At 41.0% G+C, this 22,664-nt stretch overlaps 1 protein-coding gene across 6 annotated transcripts in view; it reads left to right on the top strand.

Annotated features, from left to right (window-relative positions):
• The window catches only part of STK32B (serine/threonine kinase 32B), a 351,540-nt gene that overhangs the window by 292,352 nt on the left and 36,524 nt on the right, over positions 1 to 22,664 (top strand). For all 6 annotated transcript variants that reach the window (XM_074276564.1, XM_074276563.1, XM_074276565.1 and 3 more), the window contains 2 exons: positions 6,634 to 6,671; positions 19,216 to 19,305. In XM_074276564.1, coding sequence (XP_074132665.1) covers positions 6,634 to 6,671; positions 19,216 to 19,305 — 128 coding nt within the window. The remainder of the gene's footprint in view (positions 1 to 6,633; positions 6,672 to 19,215; positions 19,306 to 22,664) is intronic.

The following is a 22,664-nucleotide window of genomic DNA, read 5'->3' as shown; positions in this document are numbered from 1 at the left end:
TGGGATTGACCAAAGGGCCTCATCTCCAGCAGTTACAGCCATAGCTCTATCAGCTTCCGTACAACCATAGAAAGCAGCTACTTTATTTAAAATGCAATAAAATCTGGGGAGAATGAGATAGCTAGACACTATGACAAAACCTCATTTCTCCCTGAAGTTTCTATCCTTTTCAGCCCTAGTCAGTCTTGAGACAATAGGTGAAAAATAGAGTGTGTACTAACTGCAAACCATAAGAAATCCCAGGCCTAGAGAATTACTTTCCCTTAGATGTTAAACAAAGTTCCTTTCAAATTTTTATTTTTAAATTTATTAAATTTATTTTTTTATAATTTTATAATTTAAAATTAATAAATTGAATTTAATTTAATCTTGTATGCTCCCAAATCCTTCCTAACTCTAGAACTCTACCTTTAACCCTATACAGACATGTTTTTCTAATCCAAGATAAAATATTCACAAACTCATTTCATTTTTTTGTACAACATAATACGGAGTTTTTTGTTCTTCTTTTAATAACACTTAAAATCACCATGAGGATACAGAAAGGCAACTAACTCTCTCCAGAAACATAGGAAGCCAGAATTGCCATGCATCTGCTTAGGATTTTAACATTCGACAGAGAATGTGTTATATAGCCCATCTGACATTTCTGTTTCATTTCACTGGGGTCAAAAATAATTCATGAAGGACACCAAGTTTTATAGTTCTGCTTACACACTTTCCATAATAATGTCATTTCCCCCAGTTCTTGAATGATAGCATTGTCCTGAGTCTGAGTCATCCCAACCTTTCTCCCATTTGAACAGCTTTCCTTCCCTCTTACTTTCTAATTGTGCAGACCAGTTTTGGTGGAGTGAATTTTTAGAACTGCGATACGATCACTCGGAAAACAGCCCTTATGGAAATAGTCCTGAAGTCGTCTCGCCCTGTGATGCCCCGATAAGGAGCTGTGCTGCTAAAATGCTGGTCTAATCAAACCCAAAGATAGGCATCCAGGGCCTCCTTGCACTTTTACTTTTTAATGACTTTGCCTGGAGATCTGGTGCCGGCTATGGTGTGTGAGCGAGCTGCAGGGGGAAAAAAATCATAGGAGTGTGTATTTAGAGCTAGATATGGTCCCAGGCCTCAGATAGTCAGAGTTTATAAATCAGGAGACAGGCCCTGAGAGCTGATTCTTCCAAAGTCACACAGGTAAAAAGTAGTTGACATGGATTTGAGCCCAGAATCCTGCACTGTTTTCAGAATACCAAATAATTGAATTTTTGACCTGAAAGCAATATTAGATTATAGAACATTTTATCTATATCCTGTTCCATCACTGGGAATCTACCCATGTCTCTGTTGTGGGTTATTTAGAAAAATACTTATTTATGCTTTCTTTTATTGACCTTATCAACTCCCATGGCTCCAATCATTTCTATACTAATGCCTCTTGTGTCTACCCACCTTTAATCTATTCAATAATAGTGCATTACAATTGCCTTTTGAACTAATCATCCTCTAGTTAACTCAAACTCAACATGGCCCAAAGAGAAGCCACTCTCTTCCAGGGACTTATTCAAGATTCAGCAGCCCCCATCCACAGGAAGCATCTCTGGAATGAACTTTTCCTTTTCAAGCTCGTTACTCCTCAGAATGAGGAACCACACCTTGGGGTTCCCCATCCCCATGTCCATGCCTGTGCTTGACCGCTTCCCCTTGATACTCTGTTTGTCCTCGGTTCACATTCATCTTATTCATTCCTCATGATCTAATTCAATGTCTACTTCTTCCTTGAAGCCTTCCCTGATCACCTGCTCCCTCGTGGCTCTTCCCCTTTGGGTTCCTGTAGCCTAGAGGTAAGAATTTAGCACTTCTGGGATATTGTCCTTGGTGTAGGGCCTCCAAGAGAACAGAGAAGCCTCAAAGAGCACCATAGTGCATGGAAAGCAGGGTCTGGAGTCGGGAAGACTCAGTCGTCTTGAGTTCAAATCCAACCTCAGACACTTACTGACTGTGACACCCTGGACAAGAAGCCTAACCCTGTTTGTCTCAATTCCTCATCTATAGAACTACCTGCAGAAGGAAAGGACAAAGCCCTCCAGCATCTTTGCTAAGAAAACCCCCAATGGGATTGCGAGTAGTTGGACACGGCTGAAATCACTAAACAAGAACAACAGAAAATGTTGACAAGGAGGCAGCTCTCAGGAACCTAATGATACCGAGTTATTTTTAGTCACATCCTTTGGTGTACTCGGTGTCCAAGACAGCAAGACACTCACGGCATGTTTTTTTCTCCCTTTGCACCCCTCCCCCCTCCCCCACAGGAACAACAGATCCCAGAAACCACACTGCTTTGCCACATGTAGCTTTCCCTTGTTTTTCCTCTCTTTCTTTCTGAAACAGCCAGCTTCCCAATCTAGTGGACCAGCAGTAGGCCTGAGAGCTGTGCATTTATTAAAACCCCGAAGCATTATCGGAGTGGGAAGAGGCTGATCCTCTCATTAGATCGATAAGCAGCAGCTGGTGCCCTCTGTCCTAGGAACTCCCTGCCCAGCTGGCTTCTGGGACGGTGCTAGCCTGAAGTACCACGGAGGAAGGGGCCACGTCTGTCCCATGTTATGCAAACCATTAGTGTTGTGGACGGTGTGAGACGGGACAGACCTGAGAAGCAGTTATCATCATTCTGGCACCAAATGCAGCCATAACTCTTGGTTTGCTTCTGTATTAGAGCCAAGAGGGGGAGATAGCATGTGATGGTTACTGTCAAACATGAATCATCCTCCTGTATTGGGCACAATTGGGTTTTCTGCTCTTAAGCAAACCATGACCTCTGAATATATCTTGTTCTTCATCTATAAAATACGAGAATACGGTGGATGGTTTTTAACAGACACTAGTAACTGTTAATGATGACAGGTGGCAAGTGACGACAAGCCTTTGCAAGTTGTCTCTCCCAGAAGCTCTTCTCTATCCATTTGTTTAATCTATGGAATCATTAACCTCTGGACTAGAAAGTGTATCCTAAGCCATCTAGTCTAAGTATCCTTGACAAGAGTCCCTTCTGTTATCAGCTCTATAAATGGGCAAGTTGTGGCCTCCTGTAAAGAGAAAGGATTTCTAAGGGAGTGACTATTTCAAGGCTAAATGTTTGCGGTATAAGAAGGAAAGGTTGGTCGGCCAAGTTGCTTTTGTAGAAAGTTGTTTTGTGTAGGAGGTTCTAAAGTGGAAATCAAATGGAGTATTGAGTAAAACTTCCTGGGAGAGTGAAGAATGCAGCCCAATGGCCTGTTTGTCATTTCTAGAACACAGAATTCCATATCCTGTACCACCTCCAGGCCTTTGCCCAGGCCTTCCCGGCATGTTCTCCATTTATATTTTGGACTTTCAGAATCTCTCCCTTTCTTTAAGATTCAGCTCAAGGACTATGTCTATGGAAAACCTGATTTGTTGTTAGTTCGGTCTCTTGCTCTGGAATTCTCATATTATCATCTTACATGCTTTTATTTTGTATATCTTTTGTACATACTTGTATCTATATGTATCGCTCCCCATAAGCTCATTGAGGCAGGGACAGTTTCATTTTTTTTATTTTCCTGGCACACAGTAGGCATTTAATAAATACTTGGTTGATTGTATTGATGGATGATACAAGGCTGGGGACAAAGGAGAGGTCCAGACAATTTGAGGACAAACATACTTTCAGTTGGGAAATTAATACAGTAGGAAGCTTCTAAGTTGATTCTTGAAGGGGAAGTTGGATTCTTATGAAGAGGTGTTTCTGGACTGGATTATCAGGAGGGTAGTCCCCATGAATGCACAGAATAACCACCTATCCAATATGGCAAAAAGGGAACACACTGGGGTGGGTGGGTGGGGGAACCATGTGGAATAAGGCCAGAAGGATAGGTTGGAACATATTTATCTGGAAAACTTTAAATGCCAGGAAAATCACAGGAGTAACAGAGGACCACTGAAAGCTTTTGAGCAGAGGAATAACCTCACTAACCTGTTTACTAGGAAGATTATTATGGCGGCTCCATGCTTACCCTATCACAACAGACCTTTCCTGCTGACCGAAGTTGTCTTGGCCCGGGCATCCTTCTGTAGGTCCTGCCACTCCAGAACTGTTTGGAGGCCTAACATAGAGTGACTCGGAGGGGAATTTGGGCCAGGCAAGTGCTTGCTTTTACTCCGCCATCTTGGGTGCCTCATTTGTAAAATGAGAGGTTGGACCGAAGGCCTTCCAGATCCCTTCCTTCTCAACCATCCTAGGCACTTCTGTAATGCTGCAAAGTTTGCAAAGAGCTTTACTAAGATGATTTCATTTGATCCTAACAACACCTCTGGGAGGTATGTACTACTATTATGCCCATTTTATAGATGAGAAACATGAGGCAGGTGAAAAAAATTGCCCAGGATCACATAGATCGTAAGTGTTTGAGGGCAGAGTTGAATGCAAGGCCTCCTTACTACAAGTCCCCCACTCTCCACTGTTCTGCCAAGTCTGGGATCAGTGCAGGAGACAGCAGGCTCCCAGATTGCAGATGAACCTCAGTGAAGCCCACTGGGCTAAAATGACCCTCCCAACATCATGTGGCCAGTTTCAACTAGCTTTTGTCTCCAGACCCTCTGCCCCTGAAATCAGTCCTCCTGCTATTACACATCTGACCATCTACAGAACCCTCAGGGAAAAAAAATACTTGGTGGGAAGAGTGGGGAAAAAAGAGGATGCTCCCTGACATTCCCAGATATGTCTTTAATCAATAATAGGATAAATGTGCTGGGAGTCAGGAAACCTCTGCAAAATTCCATCTCTTGCATTGTTTGGGCTTGGCCAAGTCCCTTCACTTCTCTGAGGCTCAGGCAGCTCTCCGAGGTTTTCATATTGTTGCAGTTTTGGTAACACTAGCCATGAAAGGCCTTTTGTTTCTTCATGGTGCCCTTTGTAATCCTGTGCTATTTCATGCATGTGAAAGCTTTATTCCGAGAAGGGATCCATAAACTCTATCAGACGACTACAGAGATTGCAAGTCCCCGGGCTGGATGATGTTTGAGAACCTTCCTAGCATTAAATCCATAGGTTTGTTGTGAGCAGGATATCTAGCCCTCGCATCTCTCTTCATCTCTTTCTCTCTCAACCTGCCTCTGTTTCGGTGTTTTTGTCTCTCCCTCTTTCTATCTCTCTATATGTCTCTGTCTCTCCCTCTTTCTGTTTCCCTATTTCTCTGTCTTTTTCACTCTCTCTCATGCGTTTGTCTCTCTCTCTGTTTCCCTATTTCTCTGTCTTTTTCACTCTTTCTCATGCGTTTGTCTCTCTATCTGTTTCCCTATTTCTCTGTCTTTTTCACTCTCTCTCATGCGTTTGTCTCTCTATCTGTTTCCGTCTCTCTCCTTTTGTCTCCATATCTCTCACTGTCTCTGTTTTTGTCTCTGTTCCTGTCTGTTTCTTTTTATTTTTCATGTCTCCCTGTCTGTCTGTTTCTGCCTCTGTCTCTCCCTTTGTCTATCTCTGTTTCTCTCATTTTGTTTCTCTTTCTCCTCTGTCTCGCCCTCTTTCTCTGTCTCTTTTTGTCTCTTTTTCTTTCTGTCTCTCCCTCCCTGTCTCTCACATCTCTGACTCTGTCTTTCTCTCTCTTTCTTTTTCTCTGCCTCTGTCTCTCTCTGTGTCTATCTCTGTTTCTCTCGCTTTGTTTTCATCTTTCCCCTCTGTCTCTCCCTCTTTCTCTGTCTTTTTTGTCTCTGTCTTTCTCTTTCTCTGCTCTCCCTCCTGTCTCTCCTGTCTCTAAGTCTGTGTTTCTCTGTCTGACTCTTTTTCTCTGCCTCTGCCTCTCTATTCTTTCTCTTTTCTCTTGAGCTGTCTCCCTGTGTCTGTCTGTGACTCTCTCTCTCTTCTCTCCCTTTCTCCACCACACACACATTCTAAGGCCCTTGAAAGGACCATTTTACACTCTTCTCAAATCTTGTGGCTCTACTTCACACACCAGCTCACCACAAGCATTCCCTCCCCTGCAGCTGCAGATGATTCCTGCAAGTATTAAATAAATGGTGGCTTCAGCTACACTCCCCCTCTCTCACAAACACACCCAAGGGTCTGATCAAACCTCATTCAATCACCAGCATCAAAGGGCTCTGCTGATAATTAATAATAGGGGATGACTGTTTGCTTTCCTCAGAGACTTGTGATTTCTCAGGGCACAATAATATTCCATCACTCAGATATACCATCCCATAAATTATTTAGCACTCCTGCAAATGCTGAACATGAGACTGGTTGTTTTTGTTCCCCCCATCGATGAACATTTTTAAGGCACAGTCATGAGAACTACTGGGTCAAAGAATCCATAGCGGTGATTTCATATGCTCACCAGTGTCTCTTTGTGAAAGTAGTGTGGGATAGACCAGAGCAGAGCCCCACAGAAGGCTGAAAAATGTCTGATTGTGCCTGCTTATACGCCAAGGAAGCAGAGAAAGCAAAAGCCCGGTAACTGTGTTAAAGCAATTACTCTTATCTTTCCAGCTTTGTAAGACTCACAAACGGAGAAAGAAAAGCATACTAGGGATTAGGAGGTATTTCTTGTAGTAAGCATTGTGCCATTTGGGTGGTATAAACATTCTGTGATTGATTTTATTATTATTTTTTTTATTTTGCAGAGACATCAAACCAGACAACATATTATTGGATGAGCATGGTAAGCCTCTTTAAAATATTTTCTCAAGGTCAGGGCCACTTGGTTTTTCTCCCATTCAAAGGGATGCCAGCAACACTTTCTGTCCTGAACGACGGAGACTATCTCCTAGTAAATACCCTTCGTCAGCTTTCCCTGGGCTCCCTTCCTTTCGTCCCTTTACCTTCTGGCATCCTTTACTTGTTGCCAACTTGCCCAGACAGATCTCGGTGTTGCTTTCTCCAGGCACAAGGTCCTTTGGTGCCATCTTCCCTAAGCACAGTCCAAGCTAGTCTAAGCTCTGCTCTGTTCCCCAAGTCTGTTCCATTTTCTCCCACTCATCTGGCTCTGAAGTCCTTTTCTGATGTCTCATCGTGTCACAAGGTTGATTGTGGACTGCACACTGTGACAGGTGCCACCGAGCTGGAAGAAGGCACGTAGGGCCCTATAGACCTGTTATCTGAGAACCAAGGTTGCCAAGTGCAGAGACACGCAGGCCCAGAATGTTGGTTACAAAGAATGATGGTTTTTTTTTTTTGGGGGGGTTAACTTATGAAGACCATTTTCTAAACTTCTGAAAGGTGGCAACTGTGGGGGGGGATGGTGGAGGGAGTAGCCACACTGAGGAAATCAGCCTTCTTTTCAGTATTGAAATATTCAAAGCTTACAGGATTCGGTCAGCTGTAAAGTTAAGTCAATTTTAGAGCCAAAAAAGCTAAAATCCGAGGCTCTAAAAGAAGCACGGTGTACAGAACAAGGGAGACACTCACTATATCCTCCTCTATATACAGTGCTAGAAGTTACTGGATAAACACTTGGAAGGTAATAGAGAATGAAGGGAATTTCATGAGAAGGTCAGTCAGATTAGGGAGAGGATTCGAAAGCATGTTATACAAAGATCATTTGCAGGAATTGAGGATATTTAGTCTCAAGAAACAAAAAAGATGAGGTAAAAGACATGATCACCATCTGAAAAGACAATATCTGAAGGCCTCTTATGGATAAGACAGCATGTATTTTTTAAAAAATTTTGGATATTTTATTATTTTTCCAATTGCATGTAAAACTTTTTCAACATTATTTTTTAAAGTTTTGAGTTACAAATTCCCTTTCTCCTTTCTTGTTCTCCCTCCTCCCCAAGATAGCAAGTAATTTGCTATAGGTTATGGCAAGCAAAACACATTTTCCATATTATTTATGTTAGGAAAGACAAGCCAAAAAAGTAAAAAAAAATACTATCATTCCAGAAGAAATAGGGAGCTTGTTTTCAGTTTTGATTAGTTGGATTTCAGTTAACAAAAACTTTACTTGACAATAATGATTGGGAATTAAAATCAGTCCATCCCAAGTTCTCATGATATTTTTATGGATCTTTGAAATGGAAACATGACAGTATTTCACAGGGTCCATGTCTATGTCAATGTGGTCTTTCCCTCTAAGGTTCAGGTCAAAATTCTGTTGTCATGTTATTCTCATCCATTTCCCCTTATAGATCTTCCGAACAGCCTCAAACAGATGTTCTGGAAACGTCCTCTAGAACATTTACTATTCTTTGGGCACCAATACAGCAATTGTGCTTTCTCTCCGTTATCTTGCTCTTTTTGCTTGACCAGCCCACTTCCTTTTCAGTTGGGTACTTCCTGCTTATACAGAAGCACCGCTCCATAATGCTTAGAAAGCTGACCTTGGAACCAAGAAGGTCTGGTTCCAAGCCTCCCCTCGGACGCATCCTGGCTACGTGAACCTGGTCGAGTCCCTTGTCCTGGCAGTGCTCCCGACCACTCTCCAAGACCATATGTTTCTGAGCGGGACTGACCTGCACTGACAGGGGGACGTTTCTCATTTGGGAATCCCTTATGTTGATAAAACCATTGTTCCCATCCTTAACTCTAGTCTCCTTCTTCATGCATGGGAAAAGTTAGGATGAGCAACATTGTTATTGAGTCGTTTCAGTTGAGACTGAGACTGTAACCTATTCACAATTTTCTTGGCAGAGACACTGGCCATTCCCATCGCCAGCTCATTTTACATTTTACAAATGAGGAAACTGAGGCAAGCCGGGTGAAATGACTTGCCCAGGGTCACCCACCTAGTAAGGCTCTGAGATTAAATTTGGCTCAGGATGATGAGTCTTCCTGACTCCAGTCCTGGTGCTTTGTGCACTATACCATCTGGCTTCCCTGGTCAAGACTGCAAAAGGCATGAAATTCTAGGATGAGATGTTAAGACTTTTTTTTTAAATACTAAGACAAAGCCACCATTGAAGGCTTCTGCAGGGAAATATGACCATTCCATTCCCCCCAGAACATCACCTGCAGTGTGGAGATACTTAGAGATAGGCAACTGGAAACATGGGATTAGACATATGGAAGAAACATAAGGGAGGGAGAAATGGGAAGCATCTGCATGAAGGTGCTAATTGAGGGAAATAGATGAAATCACACAAAAAAAGTTGGGAGTCTGGAGTTAGGAGGTGCATTTAGGGCAAGAATCAGGAGTCAGGAGTTGGGAAGTGCATTTAGGGTAAGAGTTGGGAAGCCAAGGACAAAGTTTGGGGAAAAGCATGTTTAATTGGGGTGGAAAACCTAAGGAACTGGCCAAAGAGGTTGAGCAATCAGAGAAGTGGGAGAAGAACCGTGGGGGCTTGGAGTCATGGAAGCCAAAAAGGAGAAAGTACCAAGAAAAAGGGTAGGCCAACAATGTTGGATGCTGCCAAAAACAAGAGGAGGAAGGACACATTTTGTCATTGAATTTAGTGATAAGGAAGTTCTTGTGAGGAAAGGAGCTCCAGGAGGGCCGTGGGCTGGAGGCCGGTTTGTTAAGAGCCTGTAAAGGAAATGGAGGCTACTCTTTCCAGAAGTTGAGTGAGCAAACAAAGGAGAATGGACAGTGTCCTGGGATGGGTAGCAGGGGAAGGGTAACAGGCGTGGACCTGAGAATAGTTTTGAGTTGAGGGTATAATTACAGAGCAAGGTGTTACAGAAATCAGAAGGACATGGGTTCTGTAACACAAGAATTGGAACTAGTTTAAGCAGTGCTGAGGGCCTCCCCTTTTCATTGATCTGGGGAGAAATGAAGATAGACCTGGTGAAATAGAATTTTTATTCTTAATTGCTTTTATGTAAATATATATATATATATATATATATGATTATGTCCATATTTATGCAATCATGCATACAAAATATATTACATATATGCATTTATTTCTTATTGGACATCTGGGGGTACGACGTGCATAGAGCACTGGGACTGAAGTCAGGATGCTCTCTTCTTCATGAGTTCAAATCTGGCCTTGGACACTTCGTAGCTGTAGGACCCTGGGTGGGTCCCTTAGCTCTGCTTGCCTCCGTTCCTCATCTGTAAAAGAGGTGGAGAAGAAAATGGCCAGCCATGGCAGTATCTCTCACCAGAAGACTGTCGCAAAGAGCCAGAGATGACTGACAAAGGCCTGACCAACAAAAACAGACTGTACCTTCCTGGACAGCAATAGAATGGAAGCTTCTAGAGACAGGGAGTGCTTTCCCCCTCCATATGCCCAGGGTCTCACACAGAATGGTTGCTCAATAATTGTGAATAGAACTGAATTGAGAGGAGAGAACAGGGTTATGTGTGAAAGCCCCTCTCAATATACGGCTCCTTGTTCGTAAGCTAAATAAATGGCGGTTGAGTAATGAGTGGATGAATGAATGAGCCTATCACGTCTTCCAGATGGAATTGAAATGGCTTCTTTTAAAGAATTGTCTTTCCATCTGCTTCGAACACATTTGTTTATACATGTGTTTCATGCTCTTCTTTGGGTGGTGGATAGCAGCTTTAAAAATACCTACTTCCTTGTCACAATATTTCCCGTTTCAGCTCTCTCCCACAGGGAGTCCTGTTCTAAGGAAAAAGGACATGTGTTGTTTACTATAAGGTCTCTGGGGAAAAGCCACCCGGATACTGAGAGGAAAAGCAAGTCTCCTACTGGGAATGAGGGCCTGAAAGACGGCCATATTCTTCCCAGCATGTGGAGATTTTAAAAGAAATCAAAACCTGATATTTGTTTAAAGTCACCACACTCTTATTTAAGAGCCTATTCATGGAATCATGGGATACATCTGAGTCGGGAGACGTTACTTTCTTTCTCTGGCCCTGGTTAATTAATCTATAAATTATCTATAAAACCCTCAGCCTTCTACTCCCAGCTCCTAGCATTTTATCTTTTACATAGTAGACATTTAACAAATGCTTGTTGATTATGTTTAGTTTTTTAGTTATTTAAAAAAAAATAATTTGAATTATTGCAAATATAAGCTATTTTCATAAAACTATTGTGATGATCATTTTTCCTCTTCAACATGATGTCTGCTGCCCTCTTTTATGGGAGACAAGACTCACCCACGTGAAACAACTAGAGAATAATCTAGTCCACATGTGTGTATGTATGCATATGTGTTAATGTGTGGGGGTGCGTGTGTGAATCTAGTATGTATATGTGTATGTGAGTGTGTGTGAATGCTAGTGTGAATTGTATATGCGAGTGTGTGTGAATTTCTATGAGTGTGTGTATATGTGAGCGTGTGTGAATGCTAGTGTGAATTGTATATGTGAGTGTGTGTGAATGCTAGTGTGAATTGTATGTGCGAGTGTGTGTGAATGCTAGTGTGAATTGTATATGCGAGTGTGTGTGAATGCTAGTGTGAATTGTATATGCGAGTGTGTGTGAATGCTAGTGTGAATTGTATGTGTGAGTGTGTGTGAATGCTAGTGTGAATTGTATGTGTGAGTGTGTGTGTGAATGCTAGTGTGAATTGTATGTGTGAGTGTGTGTGTGAATGCTAGTGTGAATTGTATATGCGAGCGTGTGTGAATGCTAGTGTGAATTGTATGTGTGAGCGTGTGTGAATGCTAGTGTGAATTGTATATGTGAGTGTGTGTGAATGCTAGTGTGAATTGTATGTGTGAGTGTGTGTGAATGCTAGTGTGAATTGTATGTGTGAGTGTGTGTGAATGCTAGTGTGAATTGTATGTGTGAGTGTGTGTGTGAATGCTAGTGTGAATTGTATGTGTGAGTGTGTGTGTGAATGCTAGTGTGAATTGTATGTGTGAGTGTGTGTGAATGCTAGTGTGAATTGTATGTGTGAGTGTGTGTGAATGCTAGTGTGAATTGTATGTGTGAGTGTGTGTGAATGCTAGTGTGAATTGTATGTGTGAGTGTGTGTGTGAATGCTAGTGTGAATTGTATGTGTGAGTGTGTGTGTGAATGCTAGTGTGAATTGTATGTGTGAGTGTGTGTGTGAATGCTAGTGTGAATTGTATGTGTGAGTGTGTGTGTGAATGCTAGTGTGAATTGTATGTGTGAGTGTGTGTGTGAATGCTAGTGTGAATTGTATGTGTGAGTGTGTGTGAATGCTAGTGTGAATTGTATGTGTGAGTGTGTGTGTGAATGCTAGTGTGAATTGTATGTGTGAGTGTGTGTGTGAATGCTAGTGTGAATTGTATGTGTGAGTGTGTGTGTGAATGCTAGTGTGAATTGTATGTGTGAGTGTGTGTGTGAATGCTAGTGTGAATTGTATATGCGAGTGTGTGTGAATGCTAGTGTGAATTGTATATGCGAGTGTGTGTGAATGCTAGTGTGAATTGTATATGCGAGTGTGTGTGAATGCTAGTGTGAATTGTATATGCGAGTGTGTGTGAATGCTAGTGTGAATTGTATATGCGAGTGTGTGTGAATGCTAGTGTGAATTGTATATGCGAGTGTGTGTGAATGCTAGTGTGAATTGTATATGCGAGTGTGTGTGAATGCTAGTGTGAATTGTATATGCGAGTGTGTGTGAATGCTAGTGTGAATTGTATATGCGAGTGTGTGTGAATGCTAGTGTGAATTGTATATGTGAGTGTGTGTGTGTGAATGCTAGTGTGAATTGTATGTGTGAGTGTGTGTGTGAATGCTAGTGTGAATTGTATGTGTGAGTGTGTGTGAATGCTAGTGTGAATTGTATGTGTGAGTGTGTGTGTGAATGCTAGTGTGAATTGTATATGCGAGTGTGTGTGAATGCTAGTGTGAATTGTATATGCGAGTGTGTGTGAATGCTAGTGTGAATTGTATATGCGAGTGTGTGTGAATGCTAGTGTGAATTGTATATGCGAGTGTGTGTGAATGCTAGTGTGAATTTGTATGAGTGTGTGTATATGTGAGTGTGAATATGTGTGTGTGAGTGCGTGTGTGAATGCTAGTGTGTGCACATGTGTGTGTTATGTCTACGTGTACATGTGTGCATGCGTGTGTGTGCACGTGTTGCCTTCAGAACTTGGCCATGAGGACGGTGAGGAGGTGCTCAGGGGAGGTCCCTCCTTTTACTGCCCAGGACTCCACGGCCCAGTTCCCAGTCTCATCTCTTCAGCAAACGTAAAGTCTGATTTCTTTGCTTGTGCAGTTGAAGCTCTGAGGCAAGAGCAGTCTTGGCCAATCAGATCTCAGATCATCAGGACTGACGCCCCAAAGTGTTCCCAAGTTCTCGGTTTAAGATTGTAAATGGTCGGGGGAAAAAAGTCTCCCAAGCTTCCTTCCCAGGCATGGTGCTGCTTGGCCGCCATTGCTAGGCTGCTAGAATGTTTCCTAAGGACTTTCTGTGTTATCTTTTTGGGATTCACAACAGACCTCTTGGGTTAAGGGAGGGGAAAAGTCCTTCCTGAGAACTCCAAAGGCCTCGCTTCCGCAGCGTTGCCCTTGGGAAATCATTAGCTTTCTCTCAGTCATGACTCCTGAGCTATAAAATCAGAGATTGAGATTGTTGTTTAGTCATGTTTCTGTTGTGTCTGACCCTGTGACCCTTGGGGGTTTTCTTGACAAGGATAATGGTTTGCCATTTCCTTCTCCAGCATTTTTTTTTTTACATGTGAGGAAACTGAGGCAAATGGGGTTAAATGCCTTGCTCAGGATCACCCAGCTAGTGTGTGAGGCTGGGTCTGAACTCAGGCCTTCCTACCGCACACTCTGCACTGGGCCTCCAGTCTCTGAAAGTCGCGAATTTGAGCAGGCATGTGCTATAATCCCTCCGGATGCTGACCGTCTGTGATTCCAAATACTGTGCAGGGATGGTCGTAGGCTCTAGTGGTGGGGGAAAGCTTCCTGGAGGCCGGAGCTACAATGGGGTCATCAGGAGATACTGAGATTCGCTTGAGGCCCTGAGAAGCCCCAGAAGAAGCACCCTGTTATCTCAGGATGAACACCTGGGCACAGGAGGCTTCAGAGACAGGGGGCATCACTGACTCTCTTTCCACATGGGAAACACGGAGGGACACAGGGACAAGGAGATGCTTCCAATCCTACGGGACTAGAAAGACGGGTAAAGGTCACTTCATCGTTTCCCCAGAAACGACACGTTTCCCAAATGCCGGCCGTCTAGGGTGGCAGAAGGCAAACAAGTGGGGTTTACTTGGGCAATAGCTCCTATTTTTCATCTGGGCCCGTGATAAGTTTGCTGTGGTTGGAAGATAATGGAAAGCAAAGAGCCGAGTTGGTTTTGTTGCCTGGGGATGTGAGGAGAGCCTTATCTCACCATTTTTTCTCCCTCTCCTGCCCTTCTCCCAGTCTGGTCCTGGGCTTTGCACCTGAGAGGCGCTTCGTGCACATTTGTTAAAGGGAATGAAATGCTACCATTTGGTAGGCAGGATCACAAAAGGGTTTGTTAAAGCCTGGCGCACAGTAAGCATTCATCTCGCGGGAGCCTCTCCTGGGCACGCAGTCCGAAGGCTGGCTAACTGTACTCATGGACAGAGACCTTGCGGTGGGATTCTGCCCTGATCGCTGCAGCTGAAATGATCTCCCCCTTTCCCATCTCTTGGAGAACTTTGTTTGAATCCCTCTCTGGTGCTGAGCACATTCTACCCGGGATCATAATTATTTCTGTCCTGTCTTATCTTATTACCAGATTAAAAGTTTCTTGAAAGCTGCCATGATATCACTTTGGGAGGGGGGGTATATCCATCACTCCTATCACATTTTTAGGTGAAGAATGTCTCTTGAATGCAGTTGCAAATGTCATAATAATTCTAATTTGAGAAAATAGCCATTTTTACAACTGAGATTTTCTTGTCTTTCTAGGTTATGCAATATTAAAAGTTCATAAAGTACTTCCTTAATCACTGGGGTCAATTAGCTAATTAATTGCTAATTAGTGGAGAAGATGAGTAGTGCAGGTATGACTAAATGATTTCCACAGTTCTGTAGACATCAGAATCCGGATGCAAACCATGTCTCCTGACTGTAGGCCCACTGCTATTTCTATTATATTCTGATTTCAGGGTGGCTTTTAATAACCGTTTATTGAATCAAATTTGAATTGTGTTGAATTAATAAATCTTACGTTTGTAGAGAGAGAAACTTAGTGAAGATTTGTTCTGTGGTTCCTGTTTATCTCTTAGCACTTCGCTACCCTCACTCCATCTTCACAAAGAAGCAAAAAGTGGCAAATAGGAAGCGGTATGAACAACAGCAGGGATGGATAGTTGAGAGAGCCTCATTCTGTCTTGTTGGCTTTTCTGGCTAACCCCCTTTCCTATTGCCCATAAGTTTCTAATTACCTTTTTTGGTTTGGGTCTAATACGAAGGAAGACATTTACTATAGTTTCTCAAATTGGATTTATTGACCATTATTCCAGCCGGAACTACTGTTAGATTTTTTCTTTTTTCAAGAGCAATGATGTGGAATGAGTCTATATACCTCTCTTTAGGCAGCAGTCATTTTAGTGAGAAACCACCAAATTCTAATGTATCAGACTTATTAGGGTTGAACAAGTCAGGGCAGAGGGTGCCATTTGAAACTCAGAAGAAGAAAGGCATTGTGGAAGAATTAACACACACACACACACAAAAAAAAACCAACAACCAAATACTGGACTAAATTTGAAGGGATTAGAGTTTTATCTTAGGTCTAACTCAGTTCTTGTTTAATCTCAGTCAAGTCACTTCACCTCTTGCTCCTTTAAAGTACAGATAATAGTGTTTGAGTTACCTACTCCATGTGGGGTATTATTTTTCTAACCTTGTTTCCTATCCCTCAAAATGCTGTGGGAGTATGAGGTATAATTGTTAATTCTCACGTATTTGCAAGTTAGAGAACTTCCCCCTCTCAGGGCAGTTACTTTCCTATACTTAATCTTTTAAGTGCTTTTGGAGCTTGCTCATACAATACCTTCAGGTACTAGGATGATTAAGTCCAAATGAGATGGTTTCATTATAATTTCTGGTAGTGACAAATGAGCAGAGCTGGTTCACTTTGTATCTGCTTGTTATACTCAGTGTGATTTCATCCGTAAGTGTTCTTAGGAAACATACGCTTACCTGGAGTGCACAGAAATTTTGGTGTTTCCCTTGACTTTTGTTCTTATTTGTTGAGGGTCTATAACATACACACACACACACACACACACACACTCACCCCCCCCCCCAATACTGGACTAAATCTGAAGAGATTAGAGTTTTATCGTAGTTCTAACGCAGTACTTACTTAATCTCAGTCAAATCACTTAACCTCTTGCTCTTTCTTTAAAATACAGATAATATTAAATAATATTAAAAAAACTCACTATAGTGACTGCCCTGTTTAACTAGAACCTTCCTATGTTTAAGCTACAGTGCTATTTGTGATGTCATTCAGGCTCACCACTTTTAGCACCTTGTAAGGAAAAGTTATTAATTTCTGTACACGAGACTTATTGATTGTCTCTCAACTGTTGGTCTTCAACCATATATTTCAACAAAATTGTCATTAACCTCAGCCTTTCATTTGGTTGCAAATACTTTCAGTCAATTGATTAGATTTATATTAAAAATATCCATAATGGAAACTGCTAGATACCTTTAGTCCTGTCAGTTAGTTAATTGTTGAAGGACAATACAAATACATTCACTCATTAAGGGTACTGACAGTTAAAATAATGTTTTTATATAAATACTATAACACTTGAAATACAATAAATTTCAATTGGGGCAGGTAAGTAATATTCCTTGTTTGCTCAATAGCCTTTGATGCCTTTCATTGTCTATGGAATAAAGATACATATTCTTCAGCCTGCTATTCAAACCCCTCCACATTCTGCCTTCAAGTTACCTTCCAAGCTTATTTCACACTTCCCCCCTCAAATACTCTTCCCACTGCTATCTAAAACATCTTACATTATTGTGCTCCCTTCTTCCATTCCCTGTGTCTGTGATTGATGTTAGTTTCTCCAAGCCCCAATCTTTCAGGACCCAGATGAGGCAACACCATTTGTGCTAAGCTTTTGATAATCCCATTTTATCCCATCCACCTAACTTCCAATTTTATTACAGTGCCTAATCTTCCTTACAAGAATAGATGTTTTTCTTTGAATCTATTTCTGAACCATCTTTTCTTTCACAGATTCTTTGTGATAATAATCATTCCTATTTCAGTAAGACTTTCTTCATAATGACTAACTTTATAATGAAATATAATTTAAAGTTTGTTTATAACAAGATGATTTACTTAGGAAATCTGAGAGAATTTGCAAAAAAACTAAGACAATGGCTTTATTAAGTTCAATAGCATAACAAATTAACAACAGCAGAATTCAGGAGGGAATAATAGGGAAAATGCATAGGAAATCAATACAAACTTAAACCCTAGTAATATAATTACAAATTAATCTTTAATGAAATGGAGGATTACTTAATAGGATATTCAGTATTAATGACTGGACTATGCCAGTATAATAACAATAATAAGCTTTTAGTGTTAATATCCATATTAATAATTGACACGAGGAAGTCAGAATCATAAATCTAGAGCTAAAATATACCTAATAGAACACCTAGCCCAGCAATGCCAAACTGAAATAGAAGCAGACCACTAAAGTGTAGATAAAATATATTAACATTATCTATATTATGTTGTATTTTTATTTATTTTGGTAAATATTTGTCGATTATATTCCAATCATGTTTCAGGGCATTCAGACATATTCTGGACAATAGTATGGCCCCTCTGATATAGCCTATCCCTCTCACTTTACAGATGAGGAGACTGAGGCCTAGAAATGAAAAGAAATATGGCCAACCAGAGACAAATACTTAAGTGGCAGATGGGAAATTTGAACCTAGCTCCTTTGACCCTGAACCATTCCTCTTGCCATTGTTCCACATTTCCAAAGGTTGTTTGATGATCTCTAAGCCCTCATGGAGCTCTACATCCTAGGTTTCTACTTGTTGAATTGGGTTTGGTTTGAGCTTGCAGAAAGCATACGGTCCACTCTCAGATCATAATTTGTGTGTTTTAGAGAACGTCAAACTTCAGAGCATTAGGAAACTTTGCTCAACTCTGATGCTATTCTGCCCACACTCTCATAATGGCACTTATGAGGAAGAAATAGGGAGTGCAGCACTCATCAGTTAAGTCACCGATTGAAGGGCTTGCCATCTGCCCGGGTCTCCATGGCTCTAAACACCTCATTTTCAGGTGCCGTGAGCAAGGAGGCTTCACACTGTGTTCTCTCTGTCTTTCCCATTGGGGAAGAGCAGCAATGTCCCTTCTAATCCAAGTTGCCAGTGCTGGAGCTGTAATAAGAGAGATCATTAAACTCCAAGTAATCCTCACCCTGGGCAGTGACTCGCCTACTTCATTGGCCCAGATGCAATTGTGATAGGACTGATTATAGACTCTGCAAGCCCTTCCAGGGAAGCTTCTCTGAAGGGAGTCTCTAAGTAGTCATTATAAGTGGCATTCTGGGCTGTCGGAGAGCTTGCCCTCCTGCTCAGGCTGGCCAATTGATCTCTTCTGCTTTGCATTTCACTGTCTAGAGCCCCTGTGGACCTCAGGGCTTTCACCCTTGGCTGTGCCTGCCTAATGAATCTGGTCTACCAACCATTTCGAAATTCTTTTATTCTTCAGATGCTATGTACTTAGAACAGCTCATGGGTCTAGCGTGCTCCATTTTGCTAAGTTCTTTTCTTGGGATACCTTTATCGGCCATGCAACATACTATTATGAATACACTTTATATATATGAAGAAATCAAGACCCAGAAAAATTAAGTGGTTTAGAGGCAGCTGGGTGCTACAGTGGCTAGAGAAATGGGGATGAAGTCAAGACAACCTGCATTCACATTTAGTCTTAGACACTATTTAGTTGTGTGACTCTGGACAAGTCACTTAATTTCAGTTTCCTAAATGTTAACCAATGATTTCAGTAACAGCAAATGGCTTGTTTACAAAATTTGCAAATAAAATAAAGGCAAGAGGAATAACTCACCTAAGGATGATAAAGTCAGGAGCCATTTTTTTTTTCTTACAGACTATAATGATGAGTTGAATTTAATAATGTGAAATTTAATAAAGAGAAATGTCAAATCCAGCATGAGTTTAAGTAGTATGGCACTGAGTCAGTGTAATGGCCATGCTCCAAATTAAGGGTTTACAATGCAAAGTTTCTCTGCCCTCCCTGGGGGTGCAGGGCACAGGCTTTGTTACACCCAATGGACAGCTTTCTTTTAAAATGCATGTCAGCCAAACAGTGATCCAAGCAGCCATTTGTGTTAACATCCATTTGTGTTTCTGTATTTGTAGGGCATGTTCACATAACTGACTTTAACATCGCCACTGTCATCAAAGGAGCAGAGAAGGCTTCCTCGATGGCGGGAACGAAGCCCTACATGGGTAAGTTTTATGCCGGATGAAGAAAAAACACTTTAGTACATAGTAGGCACTTAATAAATGTTTATTGACAGATTAGCTGAGAAGTATCTTTCCTTAGGTTTCAGAAAACAGAAAGTTAGATCTGAAAAGAAGCTTAAAATATGGAATATTAGAGTTGGTAAGTACCCTAGAAGCCAAAAATCGGAAGAGACTTTGTCCGTCTGTTTCAGTCATGTCTGACTTTTCGTGATTTTATTTGGGCTTTTCTTGGTAAAGATACTAGAGTGATTTTCCATTTCTCTCTCTAGCTCATTTTACAAACGAGTAAGCTGAGGCAAATAGGATGAAGTGACTTGTCCAGTGTCACACAGCTAAGCAGGATTTGAACTCGGGGTGATGTGTCTTCCTGAGTCCAGATTCCGCACTCTATGCACGATAGTGCCATCTAGCTGCTCATTGGAAGAAAATTAAGAGATCGTCAATTTTCAGCTTCTCATTTTTAAAAGGGCAAGGGACTAGTGGAAGACTGGCTGTTTAACCTCATTGGTATGGAGAACTCTTGGAAGAGATAACTCTTTTTACCAATGCAGCCTAGACCATGGGGATCTCCTTGAACATGATGAGTGATGGAAAAGTCACGCTCTCCCAGGAGAACCCATTTTGTCCCTGAGCAGTTCTTTTGGGAAGCTATTCATTTACTTCTGACTCCTTGCCTTCCTTCCATCTGTCCCTGTTTTGCTTTCTGAAATTTTAGCAAACAACTTGGCAACCCTCATAAATTTCAAAAGTATTTTTGAGTCTCCCTTAAGCTTTTTCTTCTGTAGAATCAACACCCCCAATTCCTTCTCATGATCTTCATATGATGTGCTTTTTTTAGTTCCTTCATTCTTCTGGGTTATCTAAAAAACAAATTTGTTTCTATAAAACCATACCCACTTCACTGATGCATTTGATTATCCAACAGACCTCTTTGGAGATTATGGATTTCTCAAAAGAGTTCCAATCCCCAGTCACAATTCACTGCTTCAAAGACTCTTGCCAGGCCCATGGAAATCAGAGATAAGCAAGGAGCATGTCCCATTGCTCTGAACCTTTGGGGTAATTTACATTATATCGGTTCTCAGTTCTGTCAGTTTGAATTTTGTTATCACAAGCTCACGTATTAATTTGGAATCCAATAACACTGCTGCACTGGCCTGATAAATTCCCTCCTTGCTAGGAAACTGAAGATTCTCAATAGCAATGGAAAACCTGTTTTGTTTCTGTTTGGAATAATGGCTTGGCCATTTACCATTAGGGATGCTGCAAGAGGAACTAGAGCAATAGCTTTAGACTTCATCAGTAAATAAAGCAGATGCTGGCCTTAAGGAGGTTCAAAAAATGCAGAAATATGAGAAAATGAATTCATACTAATTGTACCAGATTAAATTGTTAAAAAAAAAAAGACCTGTGGAAGCTTTGGAAGGGAATTAGATATTTGAGAAGCTACAAGTCAATTTCAAAAGCACCAGTCGAATGCCAAATACTTTATTTGTTGAGATTAATTTGAGTGTAGTTTTAATAGAGTCACTCATATCATGATTCAAGATTGTTTTACTCTGTTATTTTTGAGAATACCGCCAAATTTTTCTGACTAGGAAATGGGTTGACCTTTTATTGTCATCTTCATGCATGTTTGCTATGATATATAATAGAGATACCGATAGAACAATTTTCACCTCAAAGGATTCCAAAAGATTGTATGCTCCTATGAAAACTGACCTTCTGTAAGGATCAAAAATCATGAATTCTGCTAGGGAGGAAGTCTGATACAGTACAAATGGCTCCGGACATGGAGTCAAAAGATGCCTCCTGTGTGGATGACATCCCACTCCCCATCTGTCTATAGTCTTGTCCCTCCCCTCCATCTGCAATCCATCTTTCCTACAGCAGTCAAGTCGGAGTTGCTACAGCATAAATCAGACCATGTCATTCTCCTGTCAAAGACACTTCAGAGATGCTTTATTTTCTCTAGGACAAGAAAATAATAATACCAATATTACTAAAACTAGTCTTTCTTATAGCACTTTAAAATTTCAACTTTTATTTGATCCTTATAACAACCCTGGGAAGCAGTTGCTATTATTACCCCCATTTTGTAGATGAGAAAGCTAGGACTGAGAAATAGTAAGCTACTCACTCAGATTTCTAGAGCTAAGTAAATGTTTGAGGCAGGATTCAAACTCAGGTCTGACTGCAAGTCCAGATTATATCCATTGTACCACCCAGCACTCTGCTGTCTGGTGTTTAAGATTTGAATTCAAACACAACTTGAGATACCTTGAGAGGTAGGTGGGATTATTATCTACATTTTACAGAAGAAGAAATCTGCTGAGAGAGATTAAGTGATGTGCTTTGCCTAGTTACACAACTAAAATCTAAGGTTGGATTTGAATTCAGATCTTTTTGCCCCCAAGGCTAAACTCTATCCACTGCCTTCCCTCTAAACTTTGGTTCACCTGAAGTACCCAACACCATTTTATGTAAATCAGATAAATTAAAATTGTTTTGGAAAGACAGTCTTAAGCATAGTAGCAAACACCGAGATATATCCCCTATTCACAAGAAGCTTATAGTTGAACAGGGGAGAATAAACATGAAAACAGATAATGCAATACATGAAAAGGGCAAGAAGAGAGTTAGAGATGTGAATGTTGTAGATTATCAGAGAAAGGACCTTCATGTGGGTTTTAGGGAAAAGGAAAGATTTCTTTAGGGAGTTGAGATTTTTAGAAATTGGGGAGGAAAGAAGGGAAGGGCATGCCAGGTCAAATGAAGAGTGTGAAGAAAATTGTAGAGATAGGAACTCACAAACATGTTCAAGAAAAAGTGAGGAAAATACCGGTTTAGAAAGATACTTTGTGTTGGGGCAAGAGTAACAGGAGCGTTGAGTGCCTAGTAGAAGTTTCGGATTCTAACATCATACCAGAGCTGAGGGAAAGTTACACAACAGAAAGTTTCAAAGAAATTGAAAAGTCTTAGAAAAACTGATGCAGGATTAAGAGAACAGAATCAAAACAATAGGGCTTGACCATTCATTGGCTATGGGAAGTGAGAAAGTTACATGTATATATATACATATATAGTGTGTGTGTGTGTCACTCTCTCTCTCTCTTTTTTTCTCTCTCTCTCTCTCTCTCTTTCTGTCTGTCTGTCTGTCTCTCTCTCTGTATATATATAAAATGTATATCCTTTACACAAAAGAAATGGTAAACCCAAACCACACACACATATATATGCATATATATATGTATATATATATATATATGTTTATAGAAAGTCACACACACACACACTATATATATATATATATATATATATATATATATATATATATATAT

Source organism: Sminthopsis crassicaudata, chromosome 6, assembly GCF_048593235.1.
Source record: "Sminthopsis crassicaudata isolate SCR6 chromosome 6, ASM4859323v1, whole genome shotgun sequence".
Classification (NCBI taxonomy): domain Eukaryota; kingdom Metazoa; phylum Chordata; class Mammalia; order Dasyuromorphia; family Dasyuridae; genus Sminthopsis; species Sminthopsis crassicaudata.
Note: the sequence above shows the minus strand (reverse complement) of the source record. Positions and strands in the feature narration are given on the sequence as shown.